The following is a 21047-nucleotide window of genomic DNA, read 5'->3' on the forward strand; positions in this document are numbered from 1 at the left end:
TTATAATTATATATATTATATATATATATATACATATATATATATTATATATTATATTTAATCTATATATTATATATGTTATCTATAAATAATATATATCTTATTATTATATATATATATATATATATTATTATATATATATATATATATATATCTAATATATCTCTATATATATATATCTATATATATATCTGAAATATTCTCTTCATATAAACCTCGGTTTTTGTACGCCTCTCTTTTCGTGCGTTTTGGTTTTAGTAGACTTTTTTTCTACAAAATTTTGTCTTATTATCATACAGTTTCCTCGGTTTTCATACACTTGGAAATACTCCATCCAGGGGCCCAGCGCATGACCAGCCCCTGTATCAAGCACCTAAACAAAGCATTCCATCTTTTTTCGTGACATTCTGCTTTTGTGTTCATTGTTTTTGTGCTTTTTATTCGAGTGCAACTGCTAAATAAGCCATCATGGGGCCAAAGAAAGTTCCAAGTGCTAGCCCTTCTGTAAAAAAAGGTGAGAAACACTATAGAATTTAAGAAAGAACTCATAGCAAAGTGTTGGAGGAAGTTGCATGCCGATTTCAGTGAGAAAATGCCTACAACAAGCATTGCTATTAGTGACTTTAAGGCCAGCAGAGGCTAGTTTGAAAAATTCTATACCTTGTACTTGTCACATTTTTCCCTTGCACATATTTCAATCTCCCCTTTTTTACATTAGGTCTACTTTCCATTTGTGGATCATTTCAACACTAGTCTACTGAATCTAGTACTTGTTTATCTATTTTGTCAAACATATGAGTCTACAAGTTAAACCCTGCACTCTCTAAAATGCCAATTCATTATTCTCCAAACTCCTTTGAAAAATTCTCACAGTAATTCCTGTAAACTGAAGTCTCCACTTAGCTTTTCTTTTTTGCTGATACATAAGCAGTCTAGTTCATCTCAAGAGGACATTTTTTTGCAAAGCAACAGACATCCTTAAGACTGTTATCACTCTTTGAAGGGAAGTCATCTCATCCTATGTTGTATCCAACATGTAACACAACAGTACAGGAATGAGATATAAGGAGGAAACCATATAAATTCAGCAATGTCATCCTCAAGTGAGAAGCCACTACTAGCCAAGCAAGCAGATTCAGCAGGCCCAACATCAAGGTCTGCCCACATGGATCTCATTTATCTGATGACATTGGTCAGTGGATGACCCAATGTAATTCACTCAAATGAAAGTTGAATTTCATCATACCCACTGCAGAACTGCATCATCATCATTCAGAAATTTAATATGGTATACAGGCAGTCCCTTGTTATTGGCGGGGGTTCCGTTCCTGGCGGCATGACGATAACCAAAAATCACCAATAGCTGAAAATTGGCAATAATAGCGCCAATCCCAGGTTAATGGTGCTGAAAATTCAGTTATTGTCATTGAATGACAAGCGCCATAAAACCTCATCAAAACATTGTTTCTATGAAAACATGCCATTCTTATCCTCATGACAATTACAAAGAAACTTATTGCTTGGTTCAAGATAAATCTAACTTATGTGAATTGGTCTATGATAATTCTCTTAAAAATATACCATTTATTTTTCTTTTTTTGGTGGAGGGTCAGATAAACAGTAAAATCTACATAAACGTGTTTGAAGCAAACTTTTGCAGGACTGATGTCTGGTTCCAAGGTGATCATATTTTCATCAAACATGATGCTAGACTAAGGATATTTAGTCTACAAAATCTGGCATTTCATCTCAATACTGTTATATCCCACCCATAGTGTGACAAACTGATCATTCTTGCATGACTTTGATGGGGTTGGGGATTCACAATAAACCATTTTCTTTGAGTCTGATGTTGTGGGAGCTGTGAATTTCATCTTTAAGTTTGCGTATTGTCCTTCTTTGCATACAGTAAAGGAAGATGGTTGACATTAAAATAATGAATTATTTACTTTTAAAAGTAATTGCCTAGTAGGTATAGGGAGCAAAAGTATTTAACTTGTGTGCAAACCTTAACTTGACAAAAACATTCCTCATCTTTTTATTTTTTTTTTGCTTTAGCTTGTTTACCATTTAAGCTTGTCAAAATGCAACTACTCTTCCTGATATGATAAATATAAAACCACAACACTGGTTTCAATCTGGAGGTGAGGAAATAAATAAACAAAAATGAAATAATCATAACTAAGCCTGTGGATGCTAAGTGGGGAGACATTTATGATGTACAAAATATGGGGTCACGCTGGAGGCAAAATACTAAATTGGTAAAATGACTCAAATCTGTTTGATAAATAATTCATCTTTTAGCAAATATATGTTGTACTGGACTATATTTAACATAAATACAATAAGGCTGGTACTTCTACAGATACAAAGAAGTTATAACAATACTGTATTAATAGCTATACTTATTGACCCTATGTCTAACTCAATCAGCAATTTTGACTAATATATTTTACATTTTATTTCTTTTCATTATCGTACACTAACTTCAGCTTTAAGCTCATCACATGTCATTTATCTTCTCAGATTCCATTTCATTATTTTTTCAACAAATTCTGCTCTGTTTGTCATGTTTACTCTCTGCAAAATTTAAATACTCATGATTTTCATGTAAATTTTATCTAATACTTCTCCTGGTATCCCAAAACCTTTTTAGACCTAGAGAATATATAAAATGGATGCATAATCCACTGAAACTACGTACAAAAGATGATGCATATGCAAATCTAGTATAGCTAACAAAATTCCTTGCTAGTTACTACTGAAAACTGTATTGATATCTTCATATTGGCACAAACTATTTGACGGTACTTTGAGAATTAAAATTACTTCACCCTTCACTAACTGAAATATTTATGGGTAAAGACTAAATTACTTTTCTGTATAAACTTCACCATCCCCTGACATTCTCATAACAATGGTATCCCTATATAGTCAACAGACGATACATATCTACATAAAATGGGTAAACAATTATCAAATGCCCTGAGGCAGCAGAGATAAAAACCTTTACTCAAACATGATCACAAATATGAGAGAGAGAGAGAGAGAGAGAGAGAGAGAGAGAGAGAGAGAGAGAGAGAGAGAGAGAGAGAGAGAGAGAGAGAGAGAAAATTATATGTATACATCAAACTTCCCTGAAAATGCTCAGTCATGGCAATCCACAGAGTTCATATGTGATCTGCAGTGTTACTGACGAATTAGTGCTGTACCTTCTGAAGCACACTTCTTTATACACTTGTAATGTTACATGAATTACTTCATGCATAAAATTTTTTCACTGAAAATATTAAATTAGTAAAAAGATAACTAAGATGACCAGTGTTAAGAAAAAAAAAAAACTAACCAGGAAATAAACTTAACCACATATGTATCAGCTAAAAGTGCCTACAAATTTATTTCAGTTTAATTTAAGGGCATAAAAAAAATGGGTCTGTCAAAATATTCCCATCAACCAGAACAGTAGATGTTCAGCTAAGTACTGTACCACCAAGTCTATCATATATTTTATGTCATGTCTCACACAACTTGTGGACATAACCTATCATGTGAAGCCAAAACTCAACCAGTCAAGTTTTTCCTATGAAATAAAGAAATATGAAAAATGTCATTTTATAAGAGAATAAATATCAGTCATTTAAAAGTTATATGAAAACCTACTCTATTTATAAGTTATTTTACAATAATCGATCTCAAAATTGCTTATTTACATTCCAGAGACGTTTAAAATACCGTAATACTAATTCCTAACATTTTCATTTAACACAATAACAATATCAGGAATTAGAAATACTACTAACTAATTGCTAACAGATTCAATAAACTACCAAAATATCAATATACATAATGTATATTATAAACATACATAACAGAAACTAAAGTTTTTTATTTTACAATATCACCTCATGCATTACATGCATCTCTCCAAAATTTATGAGCAAATCTACACCAATACACCTGCAATTACAAAGTTTACAAATAAGACCTCCACAATGGCTATGTGGCAACAAAACTGCCAGTTTCACTTGAAGCTATCCCTCTACCGCAGGTACTGCAGCAGTAGATTCCAGTATGCATAGAAATGTTTAAGCCAGAAGAAATATGCTAAAGTAAACTAGTTTGAGGAATGTAAAAACATGTACTGAACCTAATTGTGGTTACATCAGATATCTCTTTCTTACAACAAATTCTGAATATCAAGAGCTAATTACAATATAATACAAAGCATGAAAATTCATCTTTCCACTGTCTTCCTGTGTCAAAACGATAACTGCACCAAACAACTATCCAAGTCCAAAATCATAAGACATGTTCATATCTTGTAATTAACTACAATAACATTTCCTGAGCACATTGCCTAATCATCTATGGATCAGTGTGAAATGTATATGAGTACAATATTATAAGAGTTTCAATGTTCTCCAAAGTTGCTGCACATGCTACAACCCCATTTTCAGCACCAAAACTGCTTACAACAGTTACAAAAAGATTACCTTAGCTTTGCGCAGTTCCATATGTACCAGAGGGTGGGCGGTACTGTTTAGGAAACATCTTGAGTTGCAAAGCTGAAAAGGCAAATTTTCGAATGCCAATATTCTTATAACAATTTTCTAATCTGGTTCCTTCACTGTAAAGAGAAAAATTGTATTTCTAAATAGTATATTAATGAAAGAAAAAAATCTATATCAACTAAAAAATAAATTGCACTGCAGTTTAAGGATTATCTTCTGATGTAGTTACAAATTCTAAATGGCCTGGAGGTTTCATGGAACTGACACTCGCATAAATGTAAAATTCCTGTTAAAGTTATACATTTTTAAAAATCTATCATTATCATTCACAGCATACTTATGGACATTCACAAAACCATATTGAAAATATCTTTATAGCACAAAAAGTCCATTACCATTTGAAGAAACACTTTAAAAAAACACCTGGAAGCTGACTATTATGTGCCAAAAACTCCTACCTTCTCATACAGTTCAAAGCTCGCTGAAACTCTGTTTCTGATAGATCATACTCAGCTGCCAATATTCTTGCTTGCTCCAAAGTAGCGCTCATGCCAGTACGATCCTTACCACTTTTACAGGAAATAAAACGTAACCCTGAAAATCAAGGCAAATGTTAAAATACCTATCAACTTGTTAACAAAGCTTTAAAATAATGTATAAGTGATACCTCACAAAAGAAATAAAAACAGTAAGTACTATACATATTCAGTATTACTGGTATTCACGTAGATAACTACTGTACTGTCATAAAGAGTACAAATTTCACAAATTATTGTATTAATTCTATTCAACATTCCACTTTCCAAAAAAAAAAACCAACGAGCTTCATGCAAACAATATATTACTGATGATGATTCATAAAAGAAATGTATTTGAGAGCAATTTAAAATTTATTTCTATTTAATCTGATATGTACTATATTTACAATGTATGCTCTCCAATATCAATTCTTCATGTGGTCACTCATTCTCCAAGTACACCAAGACAAATCCCAAGTTTCAAATTTATAAACAAGTTAATATTTCTAATTGCTATTTACCACATGTAACAGAATTATTATAATTTCTTACCTGCCATAGCCCGACAACACTGAGATGCAAGATGTAATACATTTGGATTCTTGCTTCTTTGTGACTGAATCTCTTGCCCAAGTTTATCTATAAGGTCCATGAGAGGGACATCACTACTCATAGCAGGAGGCCCTGAGGATACAGGTAATCAAAATGTAGAAAGACTTTTCAGTACAAAGAAGTAAAGCTGTTAGCTGGCCAAATGTCTCTTTCCCTTTCTTTACTCTAAAAATTACTACATAAACTTCTCTTGGAAGCTAATCACTAGGTGCAGAACTGTTTCTTTGGCATATGGTTTCTTCGGCATATGGTTTCCATCAAGTAGTAATTAGATCAAAATTGCAAATCTCAACCTTTAAACTATTCCCCACGTACCTTGAGATCTATAATATTCCCTTACTTAAAAAGACCTTAGAGGATAGGAATGTGTTTTCCCAAAGGCTAAATTTTGAATTTTATCAGGCTAGCCTTTTATTAGCCTTTTATTTTATTTTGGTAACTGTTCAATGCATTGTGTAATATATTATGCCTTTGTGATGCATATTATAAAGTGTTGCATAATGTTCCATTTCACTGGTTAGACACAGTATTCCTAAAATGGGAAAGGCCCAATAATTCCACACCCTGACCCAATATGATTAGGTAAGTCACCTAAGAACCACAAGGGTTAATACATATATGTACATATTGGTTTATGGTTGTCTCCAATTCTTTATTACCAAACCCTAATGGGTATCCAGATTAAAGAAAACAGTTGATAACCTATGACTTTACCTTGGATAAAAAATTCCTGTAAAACTATTGCCATGACAATGGTGGTCATGCTGAGATATTGTTGGGGAAGGCATAATAATCCCAGAGCCAGACCCTACATAATTAGATAAAACCCTTTAGAACCACAAAGGATAACGCATATATGGGTTTGTGCATTGTTTCCTGTTGTTTATTGTCAAATCCTAATAGGCATCTGGGAATAAGGAAATGGTAGATAACCTGAGACTATACTTTTGACTAAAAAATTTATCTGGGTTGTTGGGATTTATTTACTAGGAGCTAAACAATTTTGCCGCATGTCAAACTCTTTTGAAAGTTCTTTTGAGGATGAACAGAGGCTACACTATCAAAAGATACATTCTGATGTAGGACAAACCATAAATTTTTGGTAGCCGCTGTGAGTCCTCAAACCCACCCACTTTCCCTGATGAAAAGGTATAGGACTGGGGTGAACATATTTGACACAGACCTGGAGTGTCAAGAAATAATGGGTGACAAAGGGAAAACTGAGGTAGTTGTGTGGACAGGAGATAGAGCACTCTTGTCTTGTGCTAATAAGCACTACTCTGGTTGAGACCAACTATATAAGAATTCTTGGTGATTGGTCGGTCTGCTTATGGAGCCCCTTGGGGGACCATGAGAGTTTACCACCTTTGAGGATGAACAGCAGCTATGAAAAATAGGTTTTCCCTATGTCAAAACCTGTTATTGACCTATTGTTGAAGTGGAAACCCACCCAGCCTCCTCCCATCTTAGTGGGTAGTCATGAAGAATTCTGACAAGAACATAAATATTCCAATGCCACCTGGTAGGAAACATGTGATTACAGAGACAGTCCTGGCTGGTCAGTAATGCATTATTCTTTTGTTTATTTTGAATGCCAATTACGTACGCATAATTTCACAGAGATATAAACTAACTTTAGCAGTAGGTAAGAATCCAAATGCAATAATTAATTTTATCATAAAAATTTTAATTCTTTCCTCCTTGCAGTGGTCCTTCTACTTTTTCTAAAGGTATCTACTAGCTTTGCAGCTATTTCTATTAGTCTAAGTGACCTTTACATATCCACCACGCCGACTTCTACCAAAATAATTTTCTTAGATTCAGCAATTACTGGGTTGATTACTTTCTAGAGCCAAGTTGTGATTTTCTCCTGATATTTTCTTCCTAATTTTGTGCTTCCAAATTAAAAGAAATTTTGCTCTTCAGAGGGTCAGTCATACCTTTTTTTTCTGAATGCTCTTCCTTTACTTTTTTGCTATCAGTCTTCACTTAGTGGGTTACTGTTCAGTTAGCCTCAAAGAAAATCAAATAAATAAAAATGTAAAAATATGCTAGCTGCAGGTGCTTATAAGCTCCTGTCTATCTATATTTTAAAAAATAACTTTTCATTATACTTTTATCCTTTATATTACTAGTTCCTGTGCAGTGATATTTGTATCTGATGGAAATCTATTATAATAATATATTGACTGTAAAAGAATGAAACAAATCTGCCTTTTGGAACAACTAAAAAAATTAACTTACTTCTTGTATTTTCCTGAGGCAATGGTAATTTCTTGAATCGGTGATAATACTGGGACAGCCTATCAAAGCTGTCCAAGTTGTTACGTGTTTGTGGGCCATCAGTCCCCAATTTCTCAGCTAAACTAGCCTAAAAGCAGAAATAAGTAGTTAGAAATTGATTATATTGACTAGTATTCTTTTTACAGAACTAAAATTTCAAGATGAAACAAAGACCCTTGCAAAAAAGACATAAAACCTATAAGTTCCTTCCTAAAAAATAGCTTTAGCTAGAAAAAAACTTACTCGGTAACCTTCAAGGAGCTAATTATACATCTATATTTTCCATTTTCCCCTTCTCTAGTTTCTAAAATTGGAGATGAAGGAAGTCTATCTTTCCATATCATTGATATCAATATGCACAACCGCAAAGTAATTTAGTTCAACATACTAAAATAATGACAGGCACTCTTTATAAATCTACAATATATTCACTATTATTTCTCCTCAGCCTTTTTTAAAGGTCAATGGTAGTAAAACTACCTTTCATACCTGTCCTGTAAGTAAGGACATAGGATGGCTAACTGGGATATCTTGCCTAAGTACTGTATTCACAAAAAAATGGGATGATCTGGCATTTTCTCCACAATTAAATAAAATCACCTTTGTATAATAAAATTTCAGCAAATGCTGAAAAAAGATGGGGAATGGAATATTCATTGTATATATCTGCAAATAAAAAGCATACTTATACCTCTTCATTTATCCCAATATTAAAGAGAACAGGTGTCACACAAAAGCTGGGTGGGTCATTTGGTTGCTGTGAATTTTTAGTTGGCAACAAACTTAACAAATGTTCAGGTACAGGTAATACAACTCGCAGCCCAGACCTGAAAATGAAAATAAAAATCACAAGCACATATATTAAAAATGGGTCCATATATAGACCAACACACATTTGGAAACATCTACATCCCAAAAAGTAAAATCTTAAAATCAAAAGCATGAAAAAAGTATAAGAATTTATAACAATGTTACTTTGATAAGCCTTACAGAAATCAAGAACTTGAACAATGTTATACATAATTCCCTAATAGAACCAATATTAAAATATGCCCTGAGCCATGACTGCATTCTAACTAAACGTATACATGACAAATGTCAATGAAAATTCCAACATAATTGCATTAGTACCTGTTTCCAGAGACACAAGGAGTAGGTAATTCATAAGTGTTTGGTGGGGGAGCTGCTCCATCACTTCGAGTACGACCTCCAACCTGAGGTCCACTTGAAGATACCATGACAAATTCAACAGCACCAAGATCTTCAACTGCTACAACCATATCACTGAGCATACCAGCATCATTACTGAAACATGGAATATTCTTTTTTAACTATATCTACTGTTTAAAAATCTTCCAAAACAAAACTGTACATGGTAAAATCCATTTAATTTTCTTGAGGAAAGCAATACTGTACTTTAAATTTTACATCTCTATTGCTTTAACATTAAAGTATGACTAAAAATTCATATAAAAAAACACACCAACTCAAAGGAACAAGCACTCTCCAATTAGCTTTCAATAGGGTAGAAAATAACCATTCAAAACTGACTACTTTTCTGGGGGTGGAATCACTCAACCTATTAGAAGAAAAAGAAATAAGAGTAATGAACAAATACTGTTTGGATGTATGTACATACTGAATTTTACCTTGCAAAGATAAAATGGCAAACTACAATGGGTTACTTTCTTCAAATTAGCTCTATTCAAAATAGCTTTCCCAAACAAAGTTTGTATTTGGTTATCTTTTTTTTCTGGCAATTTATTCAGAACCTGTTTCTTCTTCCAGATCATAAACAGTCAACAAAGAACACTTGAAGGTACAGTCTCTTTGTTCTATAATTAACACTATTTTCTGGGGGTATATTAAAAAGATTTTTCTTTGGCAGGAACATGTAATGAATCCTTCTGTCTTTCATCATTAGTTCCCCCCATCCAGCAGATTTGATAGCATTTAACCTATGAGGATAGTGGTCCTTAAGCTCTATGGTTAAATTCTTATAGCAACCTACTGGTGGTACAGCCCACCCTATTTAATCTGGCTCCCTTGGGACATATGTATATATTGCAGTTATCAAAAGTAGAATAAAGCTTATGAATAATCACGGTCATTCATTAAGCTTAGTTCCTTATGAAAATTCTGGCCTGGTCCATAATTATCTCCCCAGAAATGCTTACACCTTTGGTTCCTCGGAGCACAAACCACTTTATAAGAGCATAGTCGTCAAGTTCTGATCTCCTACCATCTTTTAAGGGGGCCAGCCGGAACCCCTATATATGGTGGTATAGGGCGAAAAATGCAGTCATGAAAAAATTCATGGAGCTTCATATGGCAATTGAGACGAAATATTTCGTCAAAATTCCTCTTACTTTCGTAGTTACAGGGTAATTAGTTAACGTAACTCAATAAGCCTAAAACATTGATCCGTACAAGAAAATGCAATATTTCTTTTATTATCGTAAATTTTGATAATTATTGTCAAAGAAATTGGAAGAAATGGCATCTGTAGACATTCCTCGAGTCGAGAAGGAGACTTCAGGCTCAGCTACCAAGTCCAGTCCTGATTTAGTGCGATCACAGACTTCAAGTAGTCTACACGTTCCATTTCACTCTGACTTTCGCCTGCTTTTACGTATGTTTATGTATGTTTCGGCAAGAATTTCATCATGCCAATGAGGAAAAGACAAGGAAAACATCTCGCTAACATACAGACGAAGAAAAATCGCTCAAGTATTATTACAGAATATCATAATATATGCGTAGTTAGTGAAGAGAGAGGGAAGGGTTGCTTAGTAACGCCCCCGTCTTGCTTGACAGCACACGTCACACTGTGCCCAAGGCTACGATCTTTGAGCAAAGAAATCTTCATTTATGATAAATAACAAAGTTTTGGTTTTTTAATACCCAAAATGGAATATGAAATTCATAATAATCATGATTTATTAAATTGTCTTTGCAAAAAAAAAAAGAGTCCGCCTTCGAGTTTCACCTCTTGACATTCTCTTGCATTTACTTTTGTTTATCTTTGTTTCTGGCAAGAATTTCATCATGCCAAAGAGGAAAATACAAGGAAAACATCTCGCTAACATACAGAAGAAGAAAATTCGCTGTAATAAGCCGAGTTAATGAAGGGGAGAGAGAGAATTGCGTAGGAAGGAGTGCCCCATCTTGCCTCAAGCAGTGCCCCAGGCTGCGATATATGAGCAAAGGGATCATCATTTATGATTAAATTATGATAAATAAAATAGTTTTGGTTTATTAACAAACAAAAAAGAAATATACATTCATAATAATCATTATTTATTAACATAGTCTTTATAGAAATACGAAGGAAAACTTTGAACGCCCGTATCGCAAAACTATACTTATTGACCTTCAAAATCTATCTTCTCACTTAGTTTTAAAGCTATAACATTGGAATTTGGTATATAACTCAGAAAGATATTATAGAACAATCAAATAGAGCCCTTTTTTCCAATTTTTGTTTCGTATTTTTTTTATAAATTTTTTCTCCTGATTTATAGGGTTTATTTTTTTACCATATTGAAAAATTCATATATAGCAAAAAAATGACTTTTAGAAAAAAAACTCTCCATTTGATTGGAGGTCTACATCAGGTCTATATATGGTAGTAATCCCAGGTCTTAATAATAAATATCAAGGGAGGAGATAGAATTTGAAAAATGGTTATTTTCGGGATAAATCGCCCTGGCGTCACAAAACCGAAGGTCAGAGGCGAAAATCATATGCGGTTTGGAGATGTCCCAAGGTACCTTATTAAGTGGTATGAATATCAAAGTCCTGTCCTTAAAAAAGGGCATTAGCCGGCCGGCCCCCTAATGTTTTCTGGCCCTTTAAACATTTCTGGCTCTTGTTTTCAGCAAAAACCTAAAAATCTGCTGCTTTTGTTTCTTTAATCCTGCACATTTGTGTGTGTGTTTGTGTGTGTGTCTGTGTGTGTGTGAGAGAGAGAGAGAGAGAGAGAGAGATACTTCACAAACGTTGTGGCACTGAAAGATATCCATTCAAAACATTCAAATAAACAGTTGTATTAAGAACGATAATTTTAATAGAACCTCTTTTATATATTGTATCCAGTTATATTTCATGCATTACTGTCATATTATTGGAACGCTGGATTTTGGAGGTTGGAATATACAAAATTTCTCAGAAAACATGGTCAAATGTATATTTAATTAATGATATTGGTCATACAAAGAAATATATATATAAATCATATTGTGTTGGTTGGCATGTGCACTGGAATGTTTTCTTTAAAACACTGCTTTCTACATTTGATTACCATATTCCATACAAGTTAAAGCTCTTCTGAAGATTAATGGACTTGTGATAAGACACCTGCCTGTCAATATGCAAAAGCAAAATAACTTACTTCACTGATACCAAATAAATGTCATAAATGGTTATTCTTACCCATGACATGAAACAAGGCACTCAAATTCAGCCAGAGGTCCTAAATGAGCCAAAACTGTCAAAAACAATGGGTCAGCTTTCCTGCACCAAAGTCGTGTCATCAGGCTGGTTACCAGGGATGTCAACTGAAAATGTTAAAAAAAAAAAAAAAAAATATATATAAGGTGATAATGATGCAGTACATAGTGTATTTTGCAGATGTAAAAATAAATACATTAAGCAACCCTATATGTATAGAAGTTTCAATGACAATGTTTATAATTGACTCTAAAATAATAAAATGAATACAACCAATCAACAGTCAGGTTTTGGAATAACTGCACCTGGGTTTTATGCATATTTTTTTATCTTCTTTCACATGTTTTAAGACTTTTTTACGCTTAAGCTTACAGTCTCCTTCTTCTCTCCAGAAACTTTCATCAGGGACTAAAGCATTTACAGAAAAGTGTTCAGGTGATATCTAATTCTTAAGGTACAAAAACCATAAAAATGCAATGTATCCTTGGTGCAATATGCTCAGAGTTTTAATTTTAACAGATTATATTCAAAAGAGAATAAACAGCATGAACGAGTTTCCTTCATTTCACACACTGTAGTATTGACCCTTTATCCCTGTACTGTATTAAATTTTGCAAAATTAGTTGAAATCTTTTTCTTTGGCAATTAAAAAAAGCTGTGAAAATATACTCAAACAATAATACATTTACTTGCAAGAGAAATAACAGCATACAAGAACTAAATTGTGTCACTTTGGTTAGCTGAGACATTAAGAAATTACTAATTTGGGTAAAAGATTCTCCTGGGAATACAAATGACTCACTAATATATAGAATATACAAACTAAAAGGATATGAAATATGAAATAAATAAAATGACACGTGCAGTTCAACTGCCTTCCCTTCATAACTATCTTGACATTTGTATTAGCAGACTATGTATTACAAATCCTTCATAGTTAAAATAAAAAGTAAAAGCTCATCATTGATCAGCATTCAAAAAGTCTCAATTAACAATTGATAAAAATAACAACCATCACAAAATATCTTCTACTGTATGTTTAAATACAAAGACTCCTCTTCCTATGCAATGGTTATGTTTCCGAACCCTTTATGATGCTGAAAATTTACACTGGTCAATAAAAACACTCTGAACCCCTTAGCCTCTTAAACTCAATTTACATTGTAATAAAACCATGTTAAACAGCAAATGCGGCAGCAGATACTCTGTGTAACTTTCAGTGATTTATGCAAGCACAGTATGTAAATAAGAGGTTAATAATGCTCCCCAGTCATAACTCTGCTAAGCTTTCACAAGACTGCACAGAAGACATGTAAAAATTAGCTTGACCTAACAAATGCATCATCCAATTTTACAGTACAACAGTAAGTTCTCCAGTGCACCTCCTAACATTCATGTAACAATATCATTACTTGTCAAGATAAATGTGTTTGTTGTTTGATGGTATACTATGAACTATATATCTCTTATGTATACAGACCATGGTAGCAACTATATTGTATATATTAACTAAGTGAAATTGTCTGAACCTTAAACAAAGGTGAGCTACCTATTTTTTTTAAAGTACAGAACTGCAATGTCTTTATGTACTCATTTTTAATGAAAATATACGTACTGCAATTTACACGAATGTCAAAATATGAATACAAAATAAAATAGTATTACAGTTGAATGAAATATGTTATGTAATTACATAACATTGATAAGTTTCTGATGCAGGTAAATATACCAACAATACAAAATGACAAATTTTTAATCAATTTATATTTTTCATAGCTAACAAACCTGAGGTCTTAAAAATAGGATAATTTTCTAGCACCAGCTGGAAACCGATTAAAAACAATCAAAGATTGTAAAGCAAGGAATCTGCGGCATCTGGCAACTCATGTATATACAAGGTGGATGCTGGTCACTGACTGGGCTTGGAACCTCGTGACACACTAGTCTCACATTTGTCATTTGTTCATATACAGAACAAACCTTCAGTCTTAACAATAGGATAGACTTATACTTGGAGGGAGGTACCTTCCTAGATGATCGAGTTCTAAAGAAGGGGTCTGAGCCCGTGAGAAAATAGATGAGCGAGTATCTAAAAACTCAACCTTCAGGGATTAAACACAATGAGACATGTCCAGATTCACTGCATTCGTGAAAGGTAAAGAGAGCTCTGCCTGTTCAAGCAACAAACCATGTACGCCACAGGGATTTGTTACTACTCCTCTTATGTCAATTAATTTATCTAAAATTACCTTCCTATTAATCTAAAAACCCAAGGTAATCAAACACATACAAATAAACATGTAATGCATTTTTGTAAATAATAAATATATACTGACAGATATATGAACACATGGACATACAAACAGATATAGCTAGTGTCAAGCTTACATCACAGATCCAAACTGACACTGTGAAGGGTGAAACTGAGGAGTTCTTAGGTCTGTGCTTAAAAAATTAACTGAGGTTCGACCAAGTAACACTTCTAACTTTCTCAACATAAATTACTCTACAGAATTGTGAACTATTGTAATATTCTACTGCCTGTTTTTGACAAAAAAAAAAAAAATTAAGTTTGTCAACCACGGCCCTTAAAGTTTGAGGCCAGATTTTCTAAACAATTGAAAGTTAGGGAAAGATATACGTATGGTACACATCAGAACATGAAGCTGCACTTTGCACATAAAAAAATAATGTAACTTGTAAAACAGTACTATATTATGCCAAAACATGGGATACTATATATAAGCACTCAAAAATCAATTCCAAAACTGAAATGAAAAAATTTACGTTAATGATGAACAATAACACATAGAAGGATGAATGTAAAAACGGCTTAGGATTTACCACTTATCAAATTGACAGCTGTTATATTAAAATTTTTTACTATAACATAAAATACTAAGAAAGGGTATTACACATACAGGAATATGTAATTTGAAATGCTCAATACACCCAAAATAAAAAATATACTAATGATGAACAACAAATTTTATTATTGATAACTGAGCATCAACCTATTGGTCTGTGATTTCTGCAGTTGTCAAAGTAATATTTAATATAACAAAAGTATAAATGTAACATAACATAAAAGTTTTAGTGTATCATAAATTACAGGGATAGTGTATGACATACTAAATATGTATATTACTTTTAAATGCTCAGCTAATGCAAAATAAAAATGTTCAATAATGATGAACAAGTAAAACTTAAGAAATAGAATATTTATTACCATAGCATGAAACCCTCCTCCCCAAAAAATGGGCTAACTCATGAGCTTAACAATTTGGATAACCAAAATATGTATCTACATATAAGATAATTTGATAGGGTTTAACATATCAAACTACATATGCATTAAAAAAAAGCAATAAGGGGCTGTAATGATTAACAATACACAACCATGAACACTGACAATTTTTTCATGCATTCATGCATATCTTCCACTCACTGTAAACTACTGTTCATTTCTTTTACTTGTTTCAACCCTCATCAACTTAATTCAAATAAAAAAGTATGCTCTATGCTGTGAACACTCTGGTGGTAAGCTGGAGTTGTTGGCTGCCTTGCCTTTGTACAGTTTGTAACAATTTGCAATTTTTACATAAATTTCCAAAGTTTGGCATATTTATACATTTTTACCGCATTTTCTTAAGCCTCAAGGATCTCTGAATTTATAAATTTTGCCTTGGGTATGTATAGGAGTCTCTGTATGTTTTTATTTTAAATGATAATATTTTATGAATCTTTGCTGTCCAGCATAGTTTTGTACCCCATGTTAATTTTAAAATGCTGTAAGCTTCAAATTAAGATGAACTACCCAATTTCTTAAGACCTGACCTTTGTAAGGTAAAGTCAAGTACTACTAGCTGTTTATCAACCTAGAATTACCACTTATTCATTAATGCTTAATTCATGAATTTCCAAAACATAGAAACAAACACTTACCGCTTGTGAGAAACAAACATCTCTTCTGTATTTAATCAGGTGAGCTTGCTGAGCTGCTTCTGGAGTTTGCTGTAATCGGAACACACTGTGAACCAGCCTGGCAGTACGCATAAGGCCATCCATTGCTTGTCTTAGCTTCTTCATGCTTGGCCGAACTTCACCTACCCAGTCAACATGGTCATTATCATTAGTCACTACTTCAGTAACAACTTCATTAGCCTTTTTTACCAAATCTTTTTCAGCAGTTTCAGTATCACTCTTTTCTTTACAATCATTCTCTGTTCTCTCATTTTTCTCACAGATGTCATTGCTTGCATTTTTAATGTTATTTCCTTCAGTGAAAGGGTCCTTTTTATTAGAATCTTCCTTTACTTCCCCTTGGGATTCTATTACTTCAAGATTAATCTTATCAGACTTCACTTCACTCTCTCCATTACTACCCAAATCCTCTATACTCTGCTCCATTATAGATTCTAATTTGCCTGACTTCACAATGCTTGTATCACAATTGAAACGAGAGTCAACATTCTGAATGACCTCATCTCTCTGCTTCAAATCTGTTCTGTCTAAAGGCAAAAGTTCCTCTCTTTTTTCATCATCAACAGAAAGACCACCTTCACTTAAACAGTCTGTTTTTTCAACTTCATTGTTACCACGTTCCAAGCCAATGCCACTATCTTCCTCACAAGGAGACACATCTGGTGTTGCTGTACAAGAAGACACCTGACTCTCATTTGTTCTTGTTGCTCCTAAGCTAGAGGAAGCAGAACGACCAGATACATGACTAGAGTCTGAACCAACTGATGATGAAATGGAAGTTTGATTCTGAGACACCACACTAATATTTTGAGCCTCACTTATAGATATTTTTCTAATGGGACTTGACCTTTCATTCTCATGTTGTACACAACCACCTTCTTTTTGTTTTAACCCATTAGTCACACTCTTTGTAGTTCTGTGATCATCAGCTGTTTCACTTTTATCTTCAACAACCGTATTCCCATCACTTTTTGAGTTTGTCTTCCCTAGCCTACCACAAAAACTTTTTACCTTACTAGTAAGACACATAACACTGGCCTGAACATTGAGCTGTATCAAGTCCCAAGGCTCAGGTTCATCAGTTGGCCTGTATATACTATTCTCTGGTCCATCCATCACATCAATTTCTTTGGCTTTCGTAACAATAATAGCACCATTGCTTATTGCGTCTCTTTGCTGTTCACTCAAAGGCTTATTGCCTAATGGCACAGTGGGGATTTCTGGGGTCATGAGCTCCATATCTAAGGCTGTTTCTGGACTCAAATAGCCTGCGATGTTGTATGTAGAGTAACAACGTGTTGCAAGGGTAAGGATTCTGGAAGGATTCTGTGGCACACGTATTTGATCAAGGAACTCAAACGCCTCCTCCACTAGAGAGGGCTCAATAATGTTAAGTAAGGCTCGGGTCTGTGAATGGAAAATATATTTAAAAGCATACTTAAAATAAATACGTCAATACAGTACATCAATTTCTAGAATTGAACTTACATTTACCTTAATTTTTTTTGCTGCTGTCAATATTTATATTTTATTCTATCCATCAGAACAGAGATCTTACAGAAATCATATTTGACTCCTTTCCTTACCTGTTTTCTGGAAAAACTAAGCCCTATTAATAATAATAACTTACTTTTTCCTGTAACTGTGGAAGAAGACTATTAAGAGCTACTGTGTCCTGTTGGCGGAAGGATAACAACATTGATCGTAATAAACTTGTTACTTCTTGCCGCAATCTCTTTATACCTTCTACTGCAGTCCAACTCACCCAAGCCTTATCACCTCCTCCAGGTGTACGACGGGAACTTTTTGCCTTTTGAAGCATACTGAAATATGCACACCTAATTTAGTTTACTACTTATTTTATCCTGCAATTCGTAACCTAAGCATAAAAACACTTATAATATAAAATTATGTCAGTATTACATATCAAGTGTAATTCATAGTACTATTAAACCTAAGAATATACTAAAAAGTGTCACTTACTTGACTAGTCCCCCATTTTTATAGCCATGGGGATAGGCACTAAATACACCAACAGTAATGATGTCATAAAACCCTGACCGTCTTAAAGACTCATTCTGTGACCACAATCTCTGTAGGTGAAGGTTTGTTGGTGCCATTTCAAGGGATATTTCATTTTTGCTACTACTCTTTTTGAAACTAGAACCTGCAAATAATATTGAAGTATCACTATAATGAGTATACAGTTATGTGGGTACTGTAACTATCACTAGCAATTTAAGTTGCTTTGAATCTTAAATTTAAGAGATACTAGGTTCAGTATAAACACTAACTATGAGTTGACAAACACAGCCAGGCTGCAGACTACAAAACCTTTAACAACACTCCCAATATATTCTAGGCCACACAAAGTTTATCAGATAACCTTATACACTTTTACATACTCTGAGTGGATACTGAGCTTTCTGAAAAATTTTGAGAAAAGTCCAATAATCATAACTCATTCAAGGATCCAAAGTCAAAACAGAATTGTACAAATAAGAAACTCTTCCCAATATCTTATTACAGCATATCATTTGAAATTCCAACACTTATATATTACCCAATACTGAGTTTGGGTTCATCAAGCAATAACCTCAAAAAGTCATTAAAAGAAAATCCTCAGCTGGTAGTTGAAAACAATTTGCATGGGTACTCTTGAACTTAAAATCTTAACTAGGTGACAATCTCATTAGTGTGTCGCTGGCTGCAATTAAGGCTTATCAACTTCCTTTTCAAATATTTCATACTTTTTACTCTGTCCTGCTTGTGTACTTGAAAAGCAACACTTATTTCAATGGTATGTATTTTGAATAAATTTTTTTTTATTTCAAACTTCAAACTTATTTAGTTATTTCAATCTTAAGGCACTTTCATCTATTAAAAAGGCATAATATGTATCTTTTCCCTTAAAGAAAGTCTTAACCAACTCTACGCCTAAGAATAATTAGCTTCCATAAGGTTTTGACTTAGGAAAAATCTATATGTATTTGGTAGTTGCTGTTGAGTCCTCAAGGAGTTACCTATCCATGGTCTAACCAGAGCTCCATGGTGACCAGAATAATGTCAAAGAATTGTTTTTTAGCTGGTTTTGTGGCTGGCTAGTGTATCGTAATGATAAACACTATAACAAGTGATAGTGTATAAATGGACTCAGGAAAAGTGGGCACTTTCTCTTATCCTTAGCAAATGCTGAACCCAGTTCATCTACAACAAAACCCACAAATGGAAGACGTGGCTACGCTCATATGCGCCATCATATTGTTTATATAGAATCAGAAATGGACCATAAAGCCATTACTTCCTGTTGGTCAATGCAGGATACATTAATCCCTTTCCACTTCATGGTTCAAGTTTCACGGCCTCAATGCATCGCTAATTTTTCAAAAATATTAATAGAAAAATAAAAATTAAAAAATACCGCCATGTCAGCAGCCATATTGCGGAAAGCAGCGTTGTTTCATCGTGATGCGCGAGAGAAACGGTTTCCCAGGATGCCAGACAAAGAGAGAAGTTTTCTCAGAGGCTTTGTACATACCCATGGGGCACTCGGACAAGGCACGTGACTGGTTCCCGGCGCAATATCGATGAATGAGAGCATGAGTGGATGTATCCCGTGAGCTGATTGGCTGTGCATCGTCGCATCCTCTCCCAGCTTCTTCCCTTGTTGTATCTCGCCACTCTCGTTCACGCTGTCAACTGTGTCTAGCATATCTTAGTGTTGTGTTCAAAATTAACTTTTCGTTAGGCGCTTACAATGCCTCCTAAGTGCCGTGCCCCTGCGAAACATTCCTCTAGTGAGCCCAAGAGGAAGAGGAAGATGATGATCATCAGTGAAAAGGTCAAAATTTTAGATACGTTAAAACAGGGCAGAAGTTATGCCGCGGTGGCACGCCATTATGGAGTGAATGAACCAACAGTGCGCTACATAAAAAAAGACGAAGCTAACATCCGCAAAACTGCTACAATAAGCTTCAATAAAGAAGCAAAATGTGTGGTAACTCCGCATAATAAGAGAATTGTGAAAATGGAAGCTGCATTAGCCTTGTGGGTTGCTGATTGCAGGAAAAAAAAACATAAGTTTGGACACTAATATGATCAGGACAAAGGCCAAATCTCTCTATGATCAAACCTTGCCCGATGAAGATGACAAAGGAGATGCTGAAGAAGCCACTAAAGATGATCCTGATGAACCTCAAGCCAGTACTAGCTCTGCCACGAGTGATTTGCCTCCTCGAGGACGAGGCTAAACAGCCAGCAAAGGCTGGTTCAATAAATTTCAAAAGAGATACAGCCTCAAAAGCGTGCCTTTGTATGGTGAGGCTGCCTTTGTCGACACCGATGCTGCTCGTCGTTACGTGGAGGATGAGTTTCCTAAGCTCATCAGTGATGGCGGCTACCTCCCTGAGCAAGTTTTTAACCATGTTGATGGGGTTATGTCCTTGTACAAAGGCATATCGCAGCAAAAGAAAAAACAACGACAGCAACTACCCATCACCATATTCTTCTCCAAGGTAAAAACCCCAGCTACACCATCAGCGCCTCCAGCAGAAGAGCCTCCGAATGAACCTGAAGCCTCTACGAATGGAGTGGGAGCCTCTTCTCTGCCACCACCAGCCTCTTCGCCTCTCTCAGAAGTAAATGTTGATGATCAAGCACGATATCTGATGATGAGGCGCTTCCCGAA

The 21047-nt window shown here is 34.4% G+C and overlaps 1 protein-coding gene across 7 annotated transcripts in view; it reads right to left on the reverse strand.

Annotated features, from left to right (window-relative positions):
- Positions 1–213: 213 nt before the first annotated feature.
- LOC135201440 (inositol polyphosphate-4-phosphatase type I A-like) overlaps positions 214–21047 on the reverse strand; it is a 408228-nt gene continuing 387394 nt past the window's right edge. For all 7 annotated transcript variants that reach the window (XM_064230376.1, XM_064230380.1, XM_064230377.1 and 4 more), the window contains 10 exons: positions 18344–18527; positions 17991–18183; positions 16322–17767; positions 12359–12483; positions 9056–9229; positions 8616–8751; positions 7886–8012; positions 5582–5713; positions 4970–5105; positions 214–4627 (listed from right to left, as the gene is read on the reverse strand). In XM_064230376.1, the coding sequence (XP_064086446.1) occupies positions 4495–4627; positions 4970–5105; positions 5582–5713; positions 7886–8012; positions 8616–8751; positions 9056–9229; positions 12359–12483; positions 16322–17767; positions 17991–18183; positions 18344–18527 (2786 nt within the window). In that variant the 3' untranslated portion in view covers positions 214–4494. The remainder of the gene's footprint in view (positions 4628–4969; positions 5106–5581; positions 5714–7885; positions 8013–8615; positions 8752–9055; positions 9230–12358; positions 12484–16321; positions 17768–17990; positions 18184–18343; positions 18528–21047) is intronic.

Source organism: Macrobrachium nipponense, chromosome 28 (genome assembly GCF_015104395.2).
Source record: "Macrobrachium nipponense isolate FS-2020 chromosome 28, ASM1510439v2, whole genome shotgun sequence".
NCBI classification, from domain to species: domain Eukaryota; kingdom Metazoa; phylum Arthropoda; class Malacostraca; order Decapoda; family Palaemonidae; genus Macrobrachium; species Macrobrachium nipponense.